The 25,934-nt window shown below is 36.4% G+C and overlaps 1 protein-coding gene across 2 annotated transcripts; it reads left to right on the top strand.

Moving 5' to 3' along the window:
• The first annotated feature begins 17 nt into the window (after positions 1-17).
• Casp3 (caspase 3) lies at positions 18-25,047 on the top strand. 2 transcript variants are annotated; one of them, XM_047551560.1, is made up of 7 exons: positions 18-110; positions 12,848-12,915; positions 15,845-15,969; positions 18,948-19,076; positions 19,517-19,692; positions 20,078-20,198; positions 22,976-25,045. In XM_047551560.1, exons 2-7 carry the CDS (start codon positions 12,863-12,865, stop codon positions 23,203-23,205), a joined length of 834 nt encoding a protein of 277 aa, XP_047407516.1. In that variant the 5' UTR covers positions 18-110; positions 12,848-12,862; the 3' UTR covers positions 23,206-25,045. The 2 variants fall into 2 exon arrangements, with proteins under 2 accessions (XP_047407516.1, XP_047407515.1); XM_047551559.1 differs by lacking the exon at positions 18-110 and adding an exon at positions 243-469 and having other exon boundaries at positions 22,976-25,047.
• Positions 25,048-25,934: the final 887 nt, after the last annotated feature.

The raw sequence follows: 25,934 nt of genomic DNA, 5'->3' as shown, positions 1-25,934 counted from the left end.
CGGGGCCTGCCGCGGCGCCGGCCTATCTCTTCGCTCGCCTCTCCAGGCAGCGGGCTGCGGAGGCCCGGCAGGCGCCGAGTGTGGAGGTGTGAGCCGTGTGGAGCTGCGCGGTAAGTGCTGCGCTCGCCCCTTGTCGCCCTGAGCGGTTAGCCGTCGGCTCACTCCCTCCATCTTCCCCAGCCCGGCTCCCACCCCGAGGACTAGCTGGTGTCTGCAGCTGCGGCAAGGGGACGGAGGAAATGGGCGGTCCGGGCAGCGGATCCTTTGTTTTGTTATGACTGGGACTGCGGGGGCGAGCAGTGAAGGCGGCGGAGAGAGAGAGAGACCCTGCCGGGGAGCTGGACCCCGGGCTGGGGGTGGAGACCCAGGAGATGGGAGGCCTGAGAACAGAGGCTGGACCCTAAACGCCAAACCCCCGGGGCGCCGAGCCGTGGCGGTGGAGGCCAGGCGGGGAGGGGTCTGCGGCCGGGTGGGTAGGCCGTGGGCGCGGAGGCCCGGCAGGTGGAGGCAGGTGGAGGAGGAGCGGGAGGCAGCGGGATCCGTAGGCCCAGGCAGGGATCAAGAAGGGAGGAGCGGCTCCGGGGAAACCCTGCCCTGGGGGCTGAAAGCTGGTCAGACGCTGACTGAGGCGCTGGTTCTGGGAGTTGATCCTGCCATTATTGCATGAGTGTTTGATGTTTGCTGCTTTCTAGGCCTGGGGCCTGGATTTCCCCCCCCTCCCTCAGGATAACTATGTAGTTTTAGTTTTTCCAGAAAGCTAATTTTTAAGCATTAACCCCAGTTCCTTTTCATACCTGAAGCTTTTCGTGAATCCTCCAGTTCCTTCCTGTGTTTCTATATCCATAGTCAAAGTTACTGTATAAACTCCTTGATCCTCTCAATTTGTGCTGAAATAGAGAGTGCCTTTCTCACACTTGTCACTCTTATTCTCAGTGGGTCTGATCTTAAGCCTGACCTGAACTGCTGCCTGGGGACCCAGAAACCTCATACCTCTCACCTACCCCACTCCTTCCGCAGTTAGTCACCAAGACTTGTCAACCTCCTAAATGTCTGCCAGATCTGTGCATATCCCTCCATCTCTGATTTCAGCCACTCTTAAGTTCTCACCTAACTGTCTCAGCCTCCTCTCTGGTCTCCCCAATGTCTCCATCCTCTCTCCAGTTCATTCCTTACAACATACAATCTGGAATGTCGTTTCTTTGTCCTCAGGGTAAACCGGGTACCCTAATGTGGTTAACAAAGCCAAATACTGAGGGCCTTGAATACCCTCCACTGCCTTATCTTTTACCATGTATCCTTTCACTTTCTTTATAATCCTGTGTTCACCTTCATCCCTGTTCTCTGCCTGGAACACATTTGCATTCCCTTTCCTCATCACATTTGCTTGCAAATAGGAACTCCTACTTAGGTGTCTGTTTTCATTCAACAGTTGAAGATCAAGTCTTCCTATTCCGTGTTCCTTTTGCCCCAGGCGTTTCCTAAGAAGCATCTGTCATATCCTTTACAGTTATTTGTATTCTTCTCTACTAGATTGTAAGCAAACTCCATGAGATTGACTTTATTTAGACCAAACTGAAGTAGTAGAAAGGACTAAGATCCTACCCATATGCAGATCTTATACAGATATTTACAGGTAAAGTGGCTCAACAAGGCAGATGCAGGGGTATGTTCATTCCCTATCAGATAACTTTATTATACTCTATCATAATACAGAAGCTCTTCAGGCAGTATCTGAAGTCAAGAACGAAACATGCAGAAAAATAACTAATACTCTATCCAACTTCGTGTTTGCAAAGTATTGTCACAGACATTTGTTTGTCTGATCCTCACAACAACCCTATGAGATATATATTATGAATGATTTATAGATGAGCTAGCAAATGTTAACTTTGGGACTTAGGCTTAGGCCATCTGACAACAGAATGCTCATTTCCTTCTAGTACATTTGTGTTTGTTAAATAGGTATTTAAGATATAAACAATATTTTAAAATCTAAAAATTCCTGCCTTTTTTTTCTGTGATTTTTTATTTATTCTTTTAAGTATACATGACAATAGAATGTATTTTGACATATTATACATACATGGAGTATAACATTCTAATTAGGATCACTCTTGTGGTAGAACATGATGTGGAGTTTACACTGGTTGTGTATTTATATAAGAACATAGAAAAGTTATGTCTCATTCATATTTTACTGTTTTTTCTATTCCTATCCCCTCACCTTTTTTTTTTTTTTTTTTTTTTTGGGTGCTGGGGATCGAACCCAGTGCCTTAGTGCTTACAAGGCAAGCACTCTACCGACTGAGCTATCTCCCCAGCCCCCCCTCACATTTTTTTTCTTAAGGTCTAAATACCACTCATACTTCCTATCTTTGGGGAAGGACTTAAAAGAATGATCTAATACTAGGACCAGAATGAATACAGTGTCATTCATGAAAATAAAAATAGCTTTGTAACATCTAGAAGGAGGTTGAAGCAATAGGAGATTGTCTTAAATTAGGTTTGAAAAGAAAACTATAAACAGTATTTTAATTTCATATATCATATAATATGCCAGTTTCTTAAAATGGCAGGGGGCAAGCCCTTTTCTCAGGATAACAAAAGCAAATCTGTTTTAACCAAGTGCAACATTTCATTTATTTTACTCTAAACAGGTTTTACTGCCAGGCTCCACTAAATTGTTCATTCATTCACTAAAATATATTTTAAAATCCTTTTGCAGAAAAGTAAAGCCAAAGCTCAAACATTCAGATTGTAACAGGGTTAATTTAAGTTTTACATTTCATTTTTAGAGCTCATGTGACCACAGCACATTCAAGTGGCTGATCACATCTTGATGAAGTCAGTCTCACCACTTTACTTAGCACCTCTTTCTGTTGTCTTGCATATTCATATGGGTAAAATGGCTCCATATTTCATCTCTATCATTCTTTTCGAATCCACCTTTTAGTTATAATTTTCTAAGGAATCCTAAAAAGATAGGGCATAATAATTAAAAAGCATAAGACTGTAATTTAAAAAAATACACAAATCAACAGGCATTCACTTTTGGCAGACCCTGGTTATAGGAAAAGAAAATGTGGAAGACTATGCTAAATAAAGTCAGTCCCTCATGTATTCTTCTCTACAGTCTAGTAACTGTAAAGGATATGACAGATGCTTCTTAGGAAACGCCTGGTGCAAAAGGAACAAGTAATAGGAAGACTTGATCTTCAACTGTTGAATAAAAACAGAAACCTAAGTAGGAGTTCCTACACATCTGTACCCAGTTGATGTCCAGTCAATTACTATGGTTATCTATAATTTTTATAAATGATACTTATGATCCTCTATTCTATAATTATTACATATAAAATATTTAGGTCTGTGGGGGTTTTCTATTTTCTCCTTTTGTGCCTCCAAAAATATGTCAGGACTTAACTTGGGAGAGGAGGAAAGCAGATCCCCTTGCACATGCTGTATGATGTTCTTTCTGACTTGTGGCAAAAAGTTGGAATCTCTGAATAGTGGGGAACATACTAGTCTTCTGGTTGTGTGACCCACACCAAAGAAAAGGAAAGGATGACTTCATTTGTGCATATGCTACAACTGAATTCAGTTTATTCTGTATTTAATTTTACTTTCCATTTATCATGTTTTCATCTTAATTACATTTTAAATATTAAGAGATTGAATTTACCAAGCCCAGTGATAGTGCCAGTTTAGTAATTCTTATATGTCCCTGAAGAACTTCAGAGACCAGATGGGAAAGATTTCATTAAAACTTCTGGTACGTTACAACTGAAATCTTTTCTTACCCAAATTATTGTGACACAGATGTTCTTTCTCTTTCACTTACTTAATCTGGAAATGTGACTGCTTTTGAGACTTTGTTATCACTGATAGGTAATAAATATAACCCTGATATTTTTCAGGTTGTTTGATAGAGATAACGTCTTCCCAGAAGTCACATTGAAGTGGACTCACCTTTCCTTTGGAGGCAGGAGATGATGTAGGAAATCTCTTAAAGACATAATGAATGCCTTCCATGAAACCAGTTATTTTGTTTTTAGAAGTAAATACCTTAGGGCATCAGAAATGCCATAATCTTCCTTCCTATTTTCTTCATTACTTATAGTTAGTGCACTGTAATTGCCCCTTAATATCTGTGGATTCAACCACAAATCAGAAATATTAGGAAAAAAATTGCATCTGTACTGAACATGTAGAGATTTTTTTCCTTTTCATTATTCTGTGAACATCATAGCATTTTCATTCTATTAATTATCATAAATAATCTAGAGGTGAGCTAAAATACACAGGAGGTATGATAGATTATATGCAAATACTATAATACCATTTTATATAAGGGACTTGAGCATCCTTGGATTTTAGTATCCGAGGGAGCTCCTGAAATAGATCACCCACAGATGCTGAGGGACAACTGTATATGCTATTCCAGTTCTCTGTGGTGGGTTTTTAACATGTTACTAAAGTTCTTTGTCTCAATTTAGAGCTCTCAGATTATGGATTTGTATTGCCTTTTTTTAAATTAACTATGATATTATCACTCTCATATGATTTTAAGTAGCTTATAGAATATGTTGTGGGAGTTGGCTCTCTTGATTCATATCCTTGTATGAATTCTGGCTCTGACACTTTTAAGTTATTAAACTTAAGTTGCAGTTAATGGAAGCATAAAATGGGACCATTTTGCCTCAGGTTATTGGAAGGACTTACAAATACATGTGGACCTTTCAACTGAGGGTAGTCTATATTAACCAGAAGTAAAAGGCAACCTTTTTTTTTTTTTTTTTTTTTTGGCGGTGCTAGGGATCGAACCCAGGGCCTTGTGCTTGCAAGGCAAGCACTCTACCAACTGAGCTATCTCCCCAGCCCAAAAGGCAACCTTTTAATTGAGGGTAGTCTATATTAATCAGTAGTAAAAGGCATTGTTATTGTTGCTTAGGTAAATTTTTACTTCGAAGTGGTTTTTCAAAGTATATTCATGGAAACAATTCAAAAAGAACAATGTTGATTCTTAGGTCTCCTGAGATTTAGAAAACCCTTAGGGCAGAGACCAGGTTTTATCTCTTTTCAGAGTGTCCCTATAGGACAGTCATCAAGAACAGCCTAATGATGGGGGACAGATTTCCTGATTAAGAATCTCTAAAACTGCTTATACTAACTTAATATCTTATTTTGAAATCCCTACCCCAGGCCAACTTTCACACTGTTTATTCTTTGGTAACAGGGTGCTGGTTTTTGGTTTTTTTGTTTTGTTTTGTTTTGTTTGTTTTTTTTAATTTCAGATAGTTAATCTGTTACAACTTAATATAGAAATTTCAACTTTAGAAATTAATTTCTATTCCTCTGCTTTAGTTCTGTAGATAATTTATTCTGTTTTATGCCAGTATTGTAATGAATAACTGGCTAACCAGCATGTAAATAGGGAAAGCATTCCAACTTTTCACTTCCTTAGGAAAACACAGCTTGAAGTGTTTAAATGTCTATTTAGAGTGACAGTAAATTATACTGACAACACTTTTTAACTTTTGAACATCTGACTGCTGTAACTTTGGTAAGTGTTAAAGGAATTCAGGAATAAAAGAAGTGATTTTAAGACCTAAGTTCCAGGTTGCTATCTAATGTCAGCTGCTCCACTTAACAACTTCCCCATGACCCAGTATATGTTTGAAACTTTGATTTCTTATCATCAGCATCCTAAACTGATGCAAAGAATAACACTTATCATAACAGTAAGGAACCACAGGTGTTAAGTCAGGTGTTGTGCCAGGATATATATTTTAAAACCTCTTATTTATCTTCTCTTAGGTCTCTTTTGTCAATTGAAAATGTAAGAACCTAAACTCCTGCCTGTTATCATTTAGGGCGGTAAACATTTCCCTTAGGAGATGATTTTTTTTATCCTTCTAAGATGAGATCACCATCCCCAGAATAATTTGTGTTCAGCCAGTCACTAGCTAATGGAGGTGAGGTAATGCTGACTGTAACATTAGCAATTCTGCAGGAGACAGAGCTCCACTCCCAAGAGATGGTTTTAGTACTTTATGTGGAAAAAGCAGATGACGACAAGTAGAGAGCAAATGTGCACATGCCTGATGCTAGAAGGATTTTATTTGCCATCATATAAAAATTAATTATCAAGATCAACTGATAACTGAGATAATACAGCATAATAATGAGGTAAACTAAGTCCATTATAGTATTTGTCCCTGAGAAATCCTTATCAAATATAAGATACTATTTTAGCTATTTTAGCTGAAAGAATTCATGGTTTGTTTTTTTTTTTTCAAATTCATCTCTCTCATTTCTAATATTGGAAATAATTATAATTATTTGCAGTAAGATTGATCTATCTGAACTTTCTTTTTAAACTTTCAATAGTTGGTTAAAGAAAGCTGGCTTAAAGTATGAAAAAAAAATGACTTCTTCCCATATTTACTGATAGGATATAATTAGATGTAATAATGGGATTCATTGTTACATATTTGTACATACATACAATATAACAATATCATAGTCAATATCATTCCCCAGTATTTCCCTCTTCCTCCCTGGTCCCTCTCTTCTACTCTGTTAGTCTCCCCTCAATTTTCATTAGATTCCCACACACATGCCTTTTTTGTCCCTTTTTTCTATCTTCCACATATGAGAAAAAAAATATGACCTTTGACTTTCTGAGTTTGGCTTAAGGAACAACTACTTAAAGTCACCTACTATTAGATAAAATCTTACATTGGTCTGAGCCAAAAAGCAAATATTATTAAATTCTAGAAAGCTGGTCACTGTTTAAATCTTCTATTACCAGTCATAAAGAGAGAATAGTTTTATCCCACAGCTTATTGTAGACAAGACAAAAGTTTATTAAAATCAGTATTCCAGTATAAGAGTTAGTGTACTATAGAAGTGTTTGGAAAGAGATCTTTAGGAACTTGTTTGTTGGTGGGAACTAATCAACTCTTAGGGGTTCCTGAGCACATCCTTTGAATCCTGTATTTGACACTCATTCAAAGGGCCAATTTGAGACAAATCTTAGGGCCAGAAAGGATCCTGTTAAGAGCACTAGATTGGGGGGAAGGGAAAAAAATAACAGAATGAATCAAACATTACCCTATGTAAATTTGTGATTACACAAATGGTATGCCTTTACGCCATGTACAAACAGAGAAACAACATGTATCCCATATGTTTACAATAATAAAAAAAAAGAGCACTAGATTTAGCTTCAGACTAAGTCTTAATTTAAATTTGCTTTTATCTGATGACATGTGTCAAAGAATATCTTTTCATATGCTTTCTTGACATCTTTATGTCTCTGATGAGACCCACTGTGTTTTCTATTGATTGCTCACAAAGTCTTAAAACAAAGATAATATTTTCTCATGAATTATAATGCAGTATTAATAAGCCATTTATAATGTATTCACCAGTTTCTGGACTTGTTAGCCACCCTGTACCCTCAGTTAAACAAATTAACCACACCTCATTTGTCAAGCTCAGAGAGATGATTACTTTGGCTTGTGGTCTGCCGGCTTTGAATTGACATGCATAGAGAAAACTGGGTCTCTGATGCTTATGGTTCATGGAAGTTTGAGATTTTCCTTATACTTAATACATTTTTATTGTCCATATTAAAAGAAAGAGAGAAAGTCAGATAGACTGGAACACAGTGCTGAGGTTAACACAGGCAAAGAAGGGTGGCCACTTAGAGAGTTGCCTCATTTTTGTCACTCTTGAATCAGGGTCAAGTGTTGAAATTTTTTAGCAGAATGCTGGTTGATGTAGTCTGCCACTGTCAATATTATTTTATAAAATGATTGTTAGTGTTTTCTAGCCTTAAAAACAATCCACATGCTATAGAAAAATTTAGAAACTATTAAGGAGTAAATAAGTTGTCTATTCCCATCACCCAGAGGCATCCACTGTTAATAAAATATGTGAAGGTTTGCATAACTATTTTTGTTCTTTTTTTGTGTGTGTTTTAATTTTACTTAGCCTTATATTGTGAGCATTCCCTATGTCCCTGATAAGTTCTTTAGGAAAAAGTGCAAAAAATTAAAATTAATTAGCTGCATTAGCTATTATATGGATATGCTGTAACTTAAGCATTTCTCTGTTCTCAGAGTCTCCAATTTTTGTAATGACTCATACAGGTTTTTCCCTTTCCTTGCTCCCACCACCCGTTGGGGTTATTTGCTTATAATACATTCTTAATAAGGAAAAAAAAAAAAAAAAAGGAATTTACCACATCAAACTTTACAGTTTAGGAAGTAGGGGAAGACATATTGTCAAATACTGTTGAGAAATCTTACCAATATATGCATCTTCCAGTAAAATATGAGACTGTCTACCTCCTACACCTTTGCTAGCATTGTGCATGAACAGTTTTTATTACTTGGTAAAATATGGTTAAGACCATATGAGTACAATGTCCTCTGTTATATAGATATAGGGCATTTGGAGACTCTTGTCTCGTAATGTATTTTCTAAAATGTGGGGGAAATAAATGCAGTCTTATGGGAAGTACCTCATCCTCCTAACATCACATTCACCAGCCTTCCCATGTTTCATCAGAATACTTTGTCTTCCTTCTCATTACAATGAGTGAGCTGTCCCTGCCCTTGCCTGAGGTTAATACTTCTCCAGGTATAAACTTGATACCTCCTTTCACCCCTTAAGAACTTTATTCTTTCCTCCTGCCTTACTAATTTCTCACCTTCCTTTTTTTTTTTTTTTTTTTTTTTTTTGCGGCGCTGGGGATTTGAACCCAGGACCTTGTGCTTGCAAGGCAAGCACTCTACCAACTGAGCTATATCCCCAGCTCTCACCTTCTACTTCTACCTTCTACTTGTTTTCTTCATCACTCTTAAGTCCTCAACATGGCTCATCTTTAAAATAAACTGAAACAAGAAACATCGCCCACTCCTTGTCCCCCTCAAGCTACTGTCCCATTTCTCTTTTCACAGCAAAATTGGAAAGAACTGAGGCTGGAGGTGTAGCACATTGGTGGCATGCTTGCCTGGCATGCATGAGACCCAGGTTTCAGACCCCCACACTGCAAACAATCAAAACTGGAGTTGTCTTTACTCACTTTTGTTCTCCACAACAATTAGCCCTTTTAAAATAGAACTTTTAAAAAGTTAAAAACTTGGCTATTGGGCAGATATAAAATTAACATGTTAAATATTTCATTTAATTAATTAATAATGGAACCAATAAGATGTTAAGAATAATTGAAAGGAGAATTTGAAGAATAGATGTAGACAGTTGAGCATGATGAAAGGAATTTGTTAATATACAAAACTGGTTACTGTCTTGTAGGGTGTAATGTAAATTGGAAGGGGTATTTTTTATCAGGTGGAAATTAATTACATCATTACAAGACAAAATTCATTTTCACTGCTATAGACAAGAATCATTTGCCTAGCTCTTTTCTATGGGTTAACTTCCTAGAGTTGTGAAGTAGCTGTCAAGAGATTAGTTAAAAGAGTATATCCTACAGAATTCAATATCCCAGAGAGTTCTAGAGAATTCAATATCCCAGAGAGTTCTAGAGAATGCCTAGCACCCCATTGAAATGATATCTAGAAATCTCTTTTGCCCACTTTCAGGTCTTGGATAGTATTATCCCACTATATGCATAACATTCTTGACAAAGCCAGTGGTCTCATATAAATTGACCTCTTAGCAAGACTTGAAGTGGTTGAACACGCTTTCTTTGAAAGACTTTTGCATACTTTGTACACCACACTCATTCAATTTCTCTACTAAACCTCTAAATAGCAGGGTGCCCCTGTATATCTGTTGCCCTGATCTCTCCCCTACTTCTAGACTCTTAGCTATCCATCCACTGTTCAACTCCAGATCAGGCTACCGTCACCTCCTGCTAGGATGATTCATGCTCACCGGACCATGTGCTTCCATTCTGACCACCTGTAACTGATTCTTCCTTTATCAGCGTGCTGCCCCTCCTAAGATGCTCCAGGGGTTTCTCCTTATAACTAGGACTGAATCAAAGTTCTTCCTATTCCTATGACCTTAGGTAATTTGCCTTTCCCTTCTCACCTCCCTTCACTGCTCTTCCTTTATCATGCACTAGTCAAACTGGTCCTTCTGCACATGCAAGCAGCAAACTTTCCAAGGCCTTTTTACTTTTTACTGCTGTTCCTTCTCCCAGCAGTGACAGCCTCTAATAGTAATGCCTATATCATTTAATCTCTGTAAATATCACCTCAAAGATGACTTTCCTCTGACCACCTTAGCTAAAATAACTCACACTCCCAGTTTATTAGTTTACCTTATATTCTTCGTAGCTCCTGCCAGTATCCAAAATCTTATTATTAATTCATAATTACTTCTGCCAAGAATGAAAGCTTTTTGAAGGGAGGAACTTTGTTTTGTCTTCCACTCTGTTGAAGTGCCTAGGCTAGTACCTGGCACAAAGTATGTGCTCACTGAATATTTACTAACTAACTAAAAGATGATTCTACCCAGTTGTGCTTTTATTGATTTTCTAGAAAGCCTACAGGAAGTAAAAGGGTAGAAAAGTGAAGAGCTTTTATAGAAATGCAAACAGACTGGCTTTGAGAGAAGATGAAACATTCCCTTTCTGTCCTTACATTGAAATGGACTTCCTTCTGCCGCACTCTGCCTTTGATAATGGTCATGTGAGCAGTAAGAGCTGTACAGCTGCCTCCTGTCACCTCTCTGGCAGGTTTTCTGTTTTTAGAGAGATTGAGGAGTGCACCATCCACTTCTGAGACCAAGGGTGAAAAGGTGGTAACTACAGCTATCGATATGCAGAGGAGATGTTTGCAGCCATTGAGAGTGGCCTGGGGCAAGCAGAGGAGCAGCCCTTTGATCTTTGTTTTGGGGGAAGTTCTGCAAGAGAAGCTATTCTGATCCTGATTCTAGCCAGGAGGACTTTGACCCTGCTCCTGTAAAGAGTAAATTTGACTCTCTTGACTTTGACACATTGTTGAAACAGGTCCAGGAGAACCTCCAGAGGTAACCCTGGGCTCTAGCCCCCTTCCCTTTTACTTTGGAAGTGCCCAACCTCCTCCACCTACCTCCCCCACTCGGGGAGAGAGCTGCTAGTGAGGAGATGACTTTTATAAAGAAATGGGGAAAAGTGAAATTTTTAAAATGTGTTAAATCAAAAAAAAAAAAAAAAGAAATGGACTTTGTTTTTTCTGTATCCTTTTTCTACTTTTCTCACCTGAAGTACACACAAAACCAGAGAGAGGAGAGGGAGGAATCTGGCTTTGGAGAAGGGAAGGGATTGTTTTCCAGAAGATCTTGAATGGGGGGCCTTTGTACAGTCTCAGTTTAGGAAGATAAAGTTCCAGAGAGGTTGTTGGTGATGGTTGTGCAAACGGTGTGACTGTACTTAATGCCACTCACCCATGCACTTCAAAATGGTTAAAATGATAAGTTCCATGTATGTTGCACTATGATTTTTAAAACTTCAGAAGCAGGGGACTTTCTAGAAAGCCTTTTGTGGGTGATGAGTCCTAATGTATATTCTTCCAGTATTTTTTATCTTAGCATAGAACTGAGGTTAAAGTTGTATTTTGCTTACAATTTTTGACATTCTAGGACTTCGAGAGTTGAGAAATTCATTTGAGCATTTTTGTTCTTGTTTTTTGTTTTATTTCTGTCCTGTTTTCTTCTTATTTGGGAAGTCCAAGGGCAAGTCCCTTTGTTCCTGGAAAGCTAGAGACTACTAATAATAGAACCACAGAAGTCAAGTAATAAGGAACTTCCTCAGGCAGTACAGTAGAGTGGAAAAAGAAGGGCACCTGTCACTTAGTGGGCATCTATGAACAAACTCACTTCATCACTAAAAGTTGGTTTCCTGACTTTGTAGAATTTCTGGGAAGAGTAAAGGTGAGATGCTTCACAAAGTACCTGATGTGTAGTAAGTGCTCAGTAAGTGGTGGTTGCTTCGACTGTAAGGACCTGTTCACTGTGTGAGATGCATTTGATGGAAGAGTCAAAGCAGAAACTTAACTTCTAGATTTCCTAGTCTCTTCCACACCCTAAATGAGAAGTTGGGATCTTAAAACTCAGTTTAAGAATAAAGATTCGTACTACACTGGGTGCGGTAGCGCACACACACCTGCAATCCCAGTGGCTCAGGAGGCTGAGGCAGGAAGGTCACCAGTTCAAAGCCAGCCTCAGCAATGGTGAGGCACTAAGCAACTCAGTATGACCCTTTCTCTAAATAAAATACAAAATAGGGCTGGGGATGTGGCTCAGTGGTCAAGTGCCCCTGAGGTCAATCCCCTGTACCAGAAAAAAAAAAAAAAGAATTACTTGGTACTGTATCTCTTGGGAATCTAAGCATTGTAGAGTATTATTTTCTTTTTTGTTTGTTTGTTTTTTTGGTTTTTTTTGGGTGCTGGGGATCGAACCCAGGGCTTTGTGCTTGCAAGGCAAGCTCTCTACCGACTGAGCTATCTCCCCAGCCCCTAGAGTAGTATTTTCTGAGGCATACCATTATGGTAAGTTTTTGGTTTTTATTTTAATTGTGTTTAGTTGGAAGCCAAGTTCCTATAGATGATCTGATTTGTTGTGTGACAAAGGAAACAAGTTGCATTCCCTATCTTGATCTGGCAGAGTTACACAAATGGAAAAATTTTATCCAGCTGCACATTTCTCTGTGTACTGATATGATTCATTATATGTAATTCATAGATCATTCTCTACAGGTCTGACTCACAGAGACTTTCAACAGCAGAGGAAAAACAAGGGTATCTGGAGAAATAATCAGTGGAAAGACTAATATAATGGATTGATTTTATAGTGACTGACTTATTCTATTTTTCTTACATTCTAGTTAAGAAAAGTAACCATGGAGAACAGTGAAAACTCAGTGGATTCAAAATCCATTAAAAATTTTGAAGCGTGAGTATTTAAATAGAATTCTGCACAATCAGAGGAAAAGGCTATGTGGAGTACAGCAGATTTTGAGAAATGGGGAAGCAGAATAAGGGCTAAATGGAGGTAATAAAACTCAAAGAAGCTTGAGGAGGATGAAGGGAAAGACCTGTACAGTATCTGATTCATGACCAGAAACCTAGTCCCATGACTAGAAGTACCGGACAGCAGACTCAGGACTCACCCCTCAGAGTGCGCTGGCCCTTCTCAAATCATTGCACAGGATTAGAGTTTGTTTTTTGGTTTTTGGTTTTTGTTTTATTTTATTTTTATCAAATATTTCTTTTTTTTTATTTGTTCTAATTGGTTATACATGACACTAGAATGCATTTCGACACATTGTACACAAATGGAGTCTAACTTCTCATTCTTCTGGCTGTCATGGTGCTGAGTCACACCAGTAGTGTAATCATACATGTATGTAGGGTAATAATGTCTGTCTCATTCTATCGTCTTTTCCATCCCCACTGCCCCACCCCTCCCCTAACACCCTTGTTTGGGGGTCTTTTGACCTCTTGTTTCTAGATTTTAAATTGTAATGTCAATTTTTAGTCTGAGGAAGAATTGCCTAGTTCTAGATTATCTTTTACTGCTACTTTGTTTCTTTTGTGTTCCTTCCAATTTGCTCATTAATACTTTCAATAACTAGTAGATGAAGAAATGAAAAAGGTAAAACTCTTCATTTAATTCATTTCTCTTATTTTCCATGTGAAATCTTTTGTTATACTTTTTAAGTATTCCGAGTTGATCGACCCAATGTTTAGACATTGGTACATTTAGATGTGCCAAAATATCACAGTGTACCCCACAAATATGTATAATTGTTATCTGCCAATAAAAAAAAAAATTTTTAATTCTATTAAGTTTATTTCTGAGACCCAGTATTATTGTAGACCACTGTGGGAATTACAAACTAATCTTACTATGAAACAATTATATTGTAGCAATGCTACCTACAAGTTAGTAGTAGTAAAGATTTAGCATGTTTAACAAAGGAATTTTCCCCGAATTTAAAAACTTTTGAAATGCAATCCCATTTTCCAGAATTTGTTGTTGTTGTTTGTTGTGTTTAAATACTTTTAAAGTGATTTACACATTTCACTATTTTCTTGTCATACAGAATATCATGTAAATAGGAAATTGTATATAGGCCCCAAATAGGTTTAGGGTTGTTTTGATCTTATAAGGTATCCTCATATTCCCATATTTTGAGTCTCTAATCTTTTTAAGGCCTGACTCCTCCTGGTCTAGTGATCATATTGCTGGTAGAGGACCTACCTCCTAAGGAGGCAGCAGGAGGTATTAGGGAATGGACATGAGGAGAGAGGAGTTAAAGTTCTGTGGTCTTACAGGGTGGTATCCCTTATCTGAAATGATGAGAACCAAAGTGTTTTGGATTTCATGTTCTTTCAAATTTGGCTACATTTTCGTGTACATAATGAGATGTCTTGGGGATAGGACTCAAGTCTAGACACTAAATTATGTTTTATAAAAATCTTACAGAGAAACCTGAAGGTTAATTTTTCTTACATTTTTAGTGCACCTGCATTTTGATTGAAACCTGTCATATGAGGTCAGGTGTGGAATCTTCCAGTTGCTATTCAAAAAGTTTCATATTTTTGAGTACTTCATTCTGGATTTTTGGATTAGTGAGGCTCACCCATACTGTACAACCTGAAGGTCAAATCACTCAGAATTTATGGTTTTCATTTTTCCTCTAAAATATGGGCTCTTAACATCTAGCTAAATGTAAAAGTTGTTTTCTTACCTTGACTCCTTTAATTGACTGCTTTTAATTTTTGTTCCAACAACATTTTTGAAATTGTATAAAATCTAAAATACTCTAAGGTCAAGTAATTGAGTACATGGACTTAAGGTTTTGGTGTTTGGCTATTCCTGTACTTGTTATTTCCAGATTCTTAGATCATGATCAGAATTATGGTCTGGTTTTTTTTTGGTTTTTTTTTTGTTTTTTTAACATATCCATACCTGTTCATTCACATAATGTTCTGGGCTAATTTCACCAGCAAAATTGAGTAACTGCAACAGAAACTAGATAGCCTGAGAGCCCAAAATACTTCTTATTTGTCCTGTTAAAAATCAGTTTACTGACCCCTGATCTGGATAGCCAAGGTTTATATTTTTTATGTTTATTTATTTATTTATTTATTTGATACTAGGGATTAAAACAGGGGCACATAACACTGAACCACATCCCCAGTCTTTTTTATTTTATTTTTAGTTGGGGTCTTGCTAAGTTGCTGAGGCTAGCCTCGAACTTGGGATCCTCCTGCCTCAGCCTCTTGATTCATGGGATTATAGACATGTGCCACCATGCCCAGCTTAGATAACCAAGGTTTTTAGATAAGTGATTTCCAGTCAAGTATTTTCCATTATTTATAATAGTACTTCTGTGTATTAATAAATTATTAATTTGCTCATAGAGTTTAAGGAACAATTTAGTGGTTCTCTATCATTTCAGGGTGATTTTTAAGATGTCAGTCTTTCCCTAAAAGATAAACTATTTCACAGAGTTGCAAAAAAATTTTTTAAATTATAAAATGCATTTGATGAAATTTTATTAAAATATAGGGGAAAACATGAAACAGAAGTTAAAAGCCTAAACTCCAAAATCCAGCAAAATTTTTTTCCAGCCTTGACTCTGACACAGTATCTGCATACTGTGCCTTCAGCACATTGCTTAGCCTCAGGCCAATCATTTCCTCATCTGTAAAATGGGTTGTAAAATTTAAAAGAAGAAAAACCATTAGCAGAAAGTTTGGTGCCTAGTCTTAAACAAATAAATGTTAACTGTTCTTAGGAGTCATAAAAGTTTTATTAATGAATCAATCCAGTCATTTCTACCTTTTTAAACTATTGTTTGATCTCCAAACAGAAAGATCATACATGGAAGCAAATCAATGGACTCTGGAATATCCTTGGACAATAGTTACAAAATGGATTATCCTGAAATGGGTGTATGTTTAATAATTAATAATAAGAACTTTCATAAAAGCACTGGTATGTCTCTTACCTAATATTTTAAACTTTTCAAGCATTTGTGCCATTTGTATTTGATGTGATATTTAAAAAAAAAAAAAAAAACAAAAAAACAGTAAAACTGTGATACAGAATAGCCATAAAGTAGAGAAAAGGCAGGACCCTACAGGTCCTATAAGACAATCTGAACTTTTCTGCCAGTGTTCAGAAGCTCCTCCTCTTCCCCCAGCTAGCCTCCTGTTTGTGTGCTTGACTTCTCCCCTACTAACCTGTAGCCCTTGCTTCTTTATTCTTCTACTCACTCTTTTATACTAATGAAAGGTTCTCAACAATTACCAAGTATAGTATTTTTTCTTTTCAGAACCTGCAAGGCACATCACAGATATTATGTCTTTTATTTTTACAACAATCCAGAGAAGTAGCTACTGTTAGATCATAGAAAGTTAAAAACCTTGCACAGTCATGTAGGGATATAATAGCAGAACTATAGTTTGGGCCCTGGTGTATCTGACTCCAGGGTCCCAGCTCTTAGTCCCCCCTTCGTCTGTTCTGTTTTACTCTGTTGCCCTTTTCCTATACTCTACAAAGAGGATGGAGACTACATATTAAGGACACCTATGTTTTACTCTGCTTCCTCTTAAGCTTTGATCCGTTACTTGTCTCCTTCCCTTCTTCCCTAAATTTTGAAGACATGTAGTTTGAGCTTGCCATCTTCACTTCTTGCCATTTTCTCTTGAACCTATTTTTCCATTTTCTACCTCGATCACTGAAACTGCTTGTTTAAATTCACTGTGGACTAAGCACCAAGTCTCATTCTCAGTGCATTACATATGATTTCAATCTCATAGCACATTTTGGAATATCTTTTTAGACAATATAGAAAACGAAATACTTCATAATCCCAAAAACTTAATTAACATGTTGGTACATTCCTTGGTCTTTTTTTTTTTTTTTTTTTTTTTTTTGGGTGCTGGAGATCGAACCCAGGGCCTTGTGCTTACAAGGCAAGCACTCTACCGACTGAGCTATCTCCCCAGCCCTTTTTTTTTTTTGACAGTGGTTTTTGAAAACTCATGCAAACTCATTGTATCCTACTTTCCCACTCAGTGCACTATAAGCATTTTTTTCATGTTGCTGCATAATTTTTCTATCTGTTATTTTAATGGTTATATATTACTGCATCACATAAATATACCATTGTTTAATTTTCATATCTTACCATATGAATGAGCATTTTGTCTGTTTCCCTGTTTTTCATCTTTAAGATAATGCCGTAATAATATTTTCAATCAGCATGTTAATAACATTGGAATTAATTTTTAATTAGAGAAACTAGATGTATAGATCTAATTTAGGAGACTCCCAACCATAATGGTAGTGAGAATGGAAGGAAGTCAGATAATATATTAGAAAGATAAGCAGGAATTAGTGTTAGATATATTAAGGACTGAGGACAGTATAGTTGAAAAATTGGTCTCTAAATCTGAATGGTACCATTTTTATCGCTTTTGGCTCTAAGTTTAGAGACCAACTTCAACTGTTACATGAAAGACAAAACACTTTGTTCCTTTTTTACGCATTTTTAAAATTTTACTTGTAGTTATTCGTTTTAGTCAGCTTTTTCATTGCTGTAACCAAAAGACCTGACAAAAAATTTTGAGGAAAAGTTTAAAAGTTTATTTCAAGGCTCACAGTTTCAGAGGTCTCAGTCCATAGATGGCCAACTCCACTTCCTCAGGGCAGAGGCAAGACAGAACATCATGGTAGAATGGTGTGGTGGAGGGAACCACCTCAAGACATCACACCAGGAAGCAGAGGGGGAGCTCTAGGACAAACCAAATATACCCCAAAGGCATTCCTCCAGTGACCCACCTCCTCCAGCCACACCCCACCTGCCTTCAGTTACCACTCAGTTCACCTCTGAACCTTCTTGCACTGTCTCATACATGAACTTTTGGGGGACACCACATACCTAAACCATAACAGTATTCTGTCTCATCTAATATGAATACTTGTATTGGCATGTGGAATTTTACACTGTTGGACTTACTCTTTCTTCCTTCCTTTGTTTCTTTTCCGTCCTTCCTTTTCTTTCTTTTAAAAAGCATGTCATTCCATTTCCCCAAAAAAGTATTTAGACAAGGAGTCTGGCTTTTCATGGTTTGAAATTTGAATGACTAGCAGTGTTTTCCATCCTGTAAAGTGACCCACAAACTTTAGACATGTTTCTTTTCTTTCTTATCTTTGTTTTTTTTGTTTTTGTTGTTGTTTGTTGTACTGGGTATTAAACCCAGGGTTTCCCCCAGGCTAAGCACATGTTCTACCATTGAGCTATACTCCCAGCCCTGGACAAGTTTCTTAAATCATCTGTGCCACATGTCCCACATCTATACAAATGAAGCTAGTAATGATAACTCCCACAGTGGTTGGAAAGATTAAAGGAAATTACCCATAGCAGAATATCTGATGAACAGTATTAATGAGATATGAAGGCAGTAATATATCTTAAAATTGTTATAAACTTAGAATTAAAGAAATTTAGTCCCTGTGAATATATATAATTTTTTCTTAAACAAAAATAGAATCATACTGGTTTTTAGGGTTTTTTTTAAATGATCATTTTCCCATGGCAAAATTTTATATTAAAAAAGGCACTCCATTATATAAATGGATATATATATTTTAAAAGTACTCACTTAGATAAATGAATCATAATTTATTTGACCAAACCCTTATTGTTAAGCATTTGAAATCATTTCTATTTTTCACTGTCTAAACATCTGTTAAAGATATCCTTGTATTTATAACACTGAGACAACTTGTATTATAAAGTCTTCTAAGAAATTAAAGAGGTTTTTTGTTTCATATTTAAAATAATTTGAATTTTCTTATCATTTAAAAGGAAGAATTCATTGAGTTTGTGAATTGCTGCATAGTTCATTATTTCAAAGCAGATATTCTTTTAAAATGCAATTAAAAGTAATTCTTTCTGTTGCAAGGAATGGCCTCTCGGTCTGGTACAGATGTAGATGCAGCAAACCTCAGAGAAACATTCCTGAACTTGAAATATGAAGTCAGGCATAAAAATGACCTTACACGTGAAGAAATTGTGGAATTAATGCACAATGGTAAGAAATAATTAGAAGAATGACCTTCATTGGCCAATTTTATACTGTGACCTAGCTAAGATTTTACAAATAATAAAGTATAAAAATTGTGGAATTATACTGCACATAATTCTGATCTTATATATTTTAATAAGAAGAAAAAATTTTATTCATGTCAGCCCCCTAAATGGTTTCAGGTTTGTGGCTCTGCCCCAAAATAGGTTTAGAGGATCTCAGTTCTATTCCCAGTTTTCTTTCTTTTTTTTTTCTTTTTACATATACATGACAGTAGAGTGTATTTTGACATATCATACATACATGGAGATAACTTATTCTAATTAGGATCTTCCCATTCTTGTGGTTGTACATTGCTAGTCTCATTTTTTTCCATCTCCTATAGTATGTCTGAGATTGTTGAATAAAGTTGCAAGAGTTGTTTTTCCTTGTAAATGTCTTTCCAGTTTCTAAAGAAGATCATAGCAAAAGGAGCAGCTTTATTTGTGTAATTCTAAGCCATGGTGATGAAGGAATAATTTTTGGAACAAATGGACCTGTTGACCTGAAAAAAATAACAAGTTTCTTCAGAGGAGATTATTGTAGAAGTCTAACTGGAAAACCCAAACTTTTCATTATTCAGGTAGTATATAATTGAGCACATTGGTTTTTGAGAATTCATCAGAGATTAATTTACTTCACCGTAGATTACCCAAAGGATTTAGTTTTTTTCTAAGACTACAGAACTACGGTTATATTTTTATTCATTTGAACCTTACTTAGAAAATATGGAGTACATTTCAATTTTAGACTTTTGATAGACTCAGTAAAATTTGCACTGGTTTTTATACAACCTTTCTATTTCTTAGATATGGGTTACATATATACACACAGTTTTAAAATAAATGTTTATTTTCCTTTTTTTTTTTGGTGCTGGGGATCGAACCCAGGGCCTTGTGCTTGCAAGGCAAGCACTCTACCAACTGAGCTATCTCCCCAGCCCTAAATGTTTATTTTCTAACATGTAGGCCTGCCGGGGTACAGAACTAGACTGTGGCATTGAGACAGACAGTGGTATCGATGATGACATGGCATGCCAAAAAATACCAGTTGAGGCTGACTTCTTATATGCATATTCCACAGCACCAGGTAAGAAAGTTATACATAGTGAATGGTAGGTATAGATTTTTTTTATAATTTATTTATTTTGACTCATTGTAAACAAATGGGGTACCACTTTTTTCTCTGGTTGTACATGAGGTAGAGTCATACCATTTTTGTAATTATACATGTACATAGAGTAATGATGTTTGTCTCATTCTGTTATATTTCCTTCATCCCCACCCCTGCCACCCCTCTTTTTCTTCTATACAATCCATCCTTCCTCCATTCTTGCCTCCCTCCCACTCCCCATTATGTATCATCATCTTCTTATCAGAGAGATCATTTGTCCTTTGGTTTTTTGGGATTAGCTTATCTCACTTAGCATGATATTCTCCAACTTCATCCATTTGCCTGCAAATGCCATAATTTTATTCTTCTTTATGGCTCAGTAATATTCCATTGTGTATATATACCACAGTTTCTTTTCCATTCATCAATCGAAGGGCATCTAGGTTGGTTCCACAATCTGGCTGTTGTGAATTGAGCAGCTATGAACATTGATGTGGCTGCATCACTGTAGTATGCTGATTTTAAGTCTTTTGGGTATAGGCCAAGGAGTGGGATAGCCGGGTCAAGTGGTGGTTCCATTCCAAGTTTTCTAAGGAATCTCCATACTGCTTTCCAGAGTGGCTGCACTAATTTGCAGCCCCACCAGCAATATATGAGTGTACCTTTTTCCCCACATCCTCGCCAACACCTATTGTTGCTTGGGTATAGATTTTAAATGAATTACCCTTTGATCATTTGGAGACTTAAGCAATGAAGATTGTGTTCCGGAAACTTGTCAAGATTTTGATATCCCTAAAAAACAACTAACTTTCCTATATTTTAGGATACCTTTATGACAGAGAAGTCTCAAAAAATTGTAGACTTAGTGCCATTCACAAACTTAAAGAGAGTGTACTATATGACAACAGAGGCTAAGTCAGAGCTTCACCCACTTCTTAAAATAGAAGAGTGGTACAGTTTGTCCTCCCTTGTCCATAGTTTCACTTTTTTGTATTTTTAGTTACCCATGGTCAAACTGCAGCCTGAAAATATATTAAATGGAAAGTTCCAGAAGTAAACAATTCATTAGATTTTAAATCACACAATATTCTAAGTAGTATGATGAAATCTCCTTCCATTCCTCCTGAGAAATGAATTGTCCCCTTTGTCTACCATACCCAGGCTGTATCTGCTATCCACTCATTAGTCACATTGTAGCCATCTCAGTTGTCATATTGAATGTTAAGTTATCAATGCTTCATTCTTCAAGTTACCCTTGTTTCAATAATGGCCCCAAAGTGCAAAAGTAGTAATGTTGGAAATTCAGATATGCCAAAGAGAAGCCATAATGTGGTAACCTAACGTGAAAAAAAAATTTTTTTAAATGAAAGTTTTTTACTTTATATAGAAAAAAATTCATGCTGAGGTTTCTAAGATACACAGTAAGAATGAATCTCCTCTCATGAAGCTGTGAAGAAGAAAAAGAAATTCATGCTAATTTTGCTGTTATAAAGCAAACTGCAGAAGTTGTGACCACAGTACCTGATGAGTGCTTAAGATGGAAAAGGCATTAAGTTGTGGGTAGAAGACATGAACATCTGTGTGTATTATCCAAAGGATTTATTTTTTTTTTTCTAAGACTCAGAACTGTTTACATCCATATTTTCTAAGACGGTTGAATAAAAATGTAACAATATTTCTGTAGTCTTGGGAAAAAATAATCCTTCAGATAATCCACACATAGGGAGAAACACAGCATATATAGAGTTCACGAATCCATTGGGGATGTTGTAGCATATTCCCTGTGGATAAGGAATCATCTATTTTGACTAGTATAGAGCAGTATAGAAGTGAGTGGGAAAAAATAAAGAAGGTAAAAATAATATAAAAATATACTGTTGGGCTGGGGATAGAGCTCAGTTGGTAGAGTGCTTGCCTCACAAGCACAAGGCCCTGGGTTCAATTCCCAGCACCGCAAAAAAAAAAAAAAAAATATATATATATATATATACACACTGTTAACATCCACATTTTTTGTTGTATTAAACATGTCATCATATACATAAATATTTTATTTTATACAACTATTATACAACTATAGGTGTCAAAGAGTTTGGAAACTAAATCTATTATTAAACAGTGTTACATTTTTAAATATGTCCAATATGGTTTCCTTTATCTTATAGTTATCTCTCCAGGAGAAATACTTCTAAGTTAAATGCAATAGCTGATCTGAAAAAGTACAATAAAAACACTGTTTTCCCTTTTCAGATTTTTTGAATACTGTGTTTATTGTACTTTATTCAGATGGCTGTAACTAACAGCATTCTCAAATGTGTGTGCAGACATACGCAATTTATTTCTTGACTAAGCCAGTACTAAAATAAGATGAAATCTGATTGAAAGCCCAGGTAACTTATAATAGTCCTTTTTATATATCTTTGCTTTTGCATCACCCCATTTTCTGCATGTTTACTTTGTTCGTTCCTGTGGGAGCTGGAGCCTAGAAAGTAAAAACTCCCAGTAACTTGGTGGTAAAGTTAATCCATAATTCTCTTTCCCTGCTGAAAGCAGAAGTCAATGCACAATGCACAGTGCACATTTTCCCCCTTCAAGATCATTACTCCTAAAACCAGAGAGGCCATTTTTACTTTTAATGGCTAAAAAGACATGTGGAAGTTTATGCTTATTTTTATCATTGTGGTTATATGATAATGTATAGAATCAACTAAAGTCAGGTATCCATGGTATTTTGGTTATATTTTGCCTTGTAGGTTACTATTCCTGGCGAAATTCCAAGGATGGATCCTGGTTCATCCAGTCACTCTGTGCAATGCTGAAACTACATGCTCATAAGCTTGAATTTATGCATATCCTTACTCGGGTAAACCGGAAGGTAGCAACAGAATTTGAGTCTTTTTCCCTTGACTCCACTTTTCATGCAAAGAAACAGATTCCATGTATTGTGTCCATGCTCACAAAAGAACTGTATTTTTATCACTAAAGAAATAGTTGAATTTTTTTTCATTTGTATGCCAAGTGAAAAAACAATATGAGTAATACTTTTATTTCCTCTCTCACTTAAATTTTGTCTAAAGATGGTACTTTGAAACGTACCACTTCTGCATTAGAACCACAATGAAGCTACCTCAAACTCAAAATCAGGTAGTTGGACTTGAATTTAATTAGGAATAAATAAATATGGATAATGGTGCAATCTTTATGAGAGGAAATTATAAATTTACATCTTTCATAATTATCAAGATTTAGTGATGCCATGCTTTGAGTTTTTAATTTATGAAGAAGTGAAACATTTTGGTGATGATGAATTTTAATATTCTCCCCATACACTGAAGACTGTGCATTCTAGTTTTTGTCAAACTACAGAAATGATGATGTGGAATCATGGATCTTACAACTTGGGGACATGGGCATGTTCAAAGTCCATTATTTTAGAATTGATAAATGGAAGTCAGCCAAGTGTATTTTTATCACCTGTCAAAACTCATGGTTTTGTGCTATTTGTTCTGAGCATGTCTGTTGTTAAAAAAAAAAAAAAAAAGTTTACAATGGAGATGGGAACTGAATATTTTAGAGAAAGTATGAGCAAGCTGAGTTGATTTTTTTAAGCCTAACTTACAACATTAATTGAAGGACCGAATCATAACTATAAGGTGCTAAGATCTACCAGCATGTTTCTTCTCATTTGTTTTTATGCAAATCAGCTGAGATGTACAGACCAACAAAATGTGTAAAGAACAATATGAAAAAAATTCAATTTTTGATTGTTAGGCTATATGAAGAAATGCTATAGGAACATACTAAAATATGATTTGCATAGTAAATAGTGAAAATATAAGGAAAGAACAATAAATGATCAGCTGGGCACTCTGTAATTTGAGAGAAGATGGTTTGAACCTGAGATGTGGCACAGCCTGCCTGTTCAGTGTAGGCAGAGCCATAGACTCAGCTTCAGAAGAAGACCACCAGCTGGATTTTTATATGTACGGGTATGCATGTGGCAGATGCTCCTTAGACATGAATAATGATGTAAGAAGATGAACCAAATCAGAAATTTATGAAATAGAGAGTTTTCCAAAGGTGGTGAGAGTCATAATAAAAATCATGGTACTCCTTGTGGTAAAATTTGTAAATGTTATTTTCTGAAGTTTACAATCAAAGTAAAATAGTGGCAACATTTTATGTAGTTCCCTACAGTAAAAGGACCATGTACACAGGACCTCAGAAGCATCCAGTTGGAGCCCATCCTATGCACAGAGGGAAACTGGAAGCCAGAGCTTAGCCTCAGCCAGAGAGGCCAGAATTCTGACTTCCTCACTCCTTGAGATGTTGAGCCATTACTGACTGCTCTGGCGGGTCTCACTGGCTTTCAGTCCAACATTTCACATGAGCTTTCGTTTTGCTCAAAGAAAGGAACTAACATTTTAATTGACAGCTAATTGACTGAATCTATTGACTTTTTTTAAGAAAATGTAGCATGTAATGGTATCTTAAGGTGTGTTCCTGTGTGACAATTTTGTAATAATTTGTTATTGCATTTTTATTTCAAAACAAATTCAAACTTAAAATCACCAGTGTGTTTGAGTTTTTTATTGTTGATGATGTGTCTGATGTGGTGCTGCTAAATGGAAGTTAAAATATTTTTAACCAAGAACTTAATCTGGAAGAACCAAAAAGGATGCAACAGGGTCCAAATGTGACATTTTGAGGTGCTGGCAAATGACCAGACCCCAGGTCTTAAGTCCTTTAAAAAGGTCTTGTTTCTAAAATGACCAGGATGCCAGATTTACATAGATGTCAATCAATAAAAAGACCAGATTTTTGAATTTGAAATTTTTCCACCACATAAATTTTTAGCAGTACTAATATGGGGCAGGGTACGATCCAAATCACAGAGGCTAGGGTTAGGGAGAAGGCTACAAGCCATAGATGGCAACCTCTGGGAGACAGGGTGGTGACAGGGAGATGCTTCCTTTTTACTTTATGTGTACTTAGAAAAGGAATAGAGGAAAGTGGGACTGGGGTAATTTTAAATTTATTCCAATATTTCTGTGATGTAATATATATACTACTTTTAAGTCAGAAACCAAAAAAAAAAAAAAAAAAATGGATCAGGAGCTCTTATTTCCAAGGAGGAAAGTAGCATGAATGATTTTATTAAACCCCTTTTTAAACTGAGGTTCTGTACTGTGTTGAGAAAAATATAGTCTATTCTAATCTCCCTGCTATATATAGAGGTCTCAGATATTAAAGACCAACAGCTCAATAGAAAAATGGGCCAAGGACATTAAAAAAGACAGACCACAAAAAAAGAAAGAACAGATGTCCCTTAAATGTGAATAAAGAGCTTCATCTCCATCATGAGAGAAATGCAAATAAAATTAAGGTATTATGTCATTTATCAGACTGGTAAGAATTTCCAAAGTTTGTTAATTTGTTATCAAGACTGGAGAAATATATACTGTCCCATTGTGGAGAACGTGAAATGGTCTGGTACTCTGTGGAACCTGACCTTACCTATCAAATTCTTACTCTTTGAAGTAGGAGTATCATTTCTTGGAATCTAGACTACCTGTACACCTGCCAATATACAAAATTACAGGCAAGATTTTCATTGCAACATTGTTTTAATGATTGAAAAAAAAAAAAAAAAAAAAAAGCAGTAACCCACCACAAAGAAAATAGGTTAAATACACTGGTGCACTCACACAG

Source organism: Sciurus carolinensis, chromosome 4 (genome assembly GCF_902686445.1).
Source record: "Sciurus carolinensis chromosome 4, mSciCar1.2, whole genome shotgun sequence".
Taxonomy (NCBI): domain Eukaryota; kingdom Metazoa; phylum Chordata; class Mammalia; order Rodentia; family Sciuridae; genus Sciurus; species Sciurus carolinensis.
The sequence above is the reverse complement of the archived record's forward strand: the minus strand, read 5'-3'. Positions and strand labels throughout refer to the sequence as shown.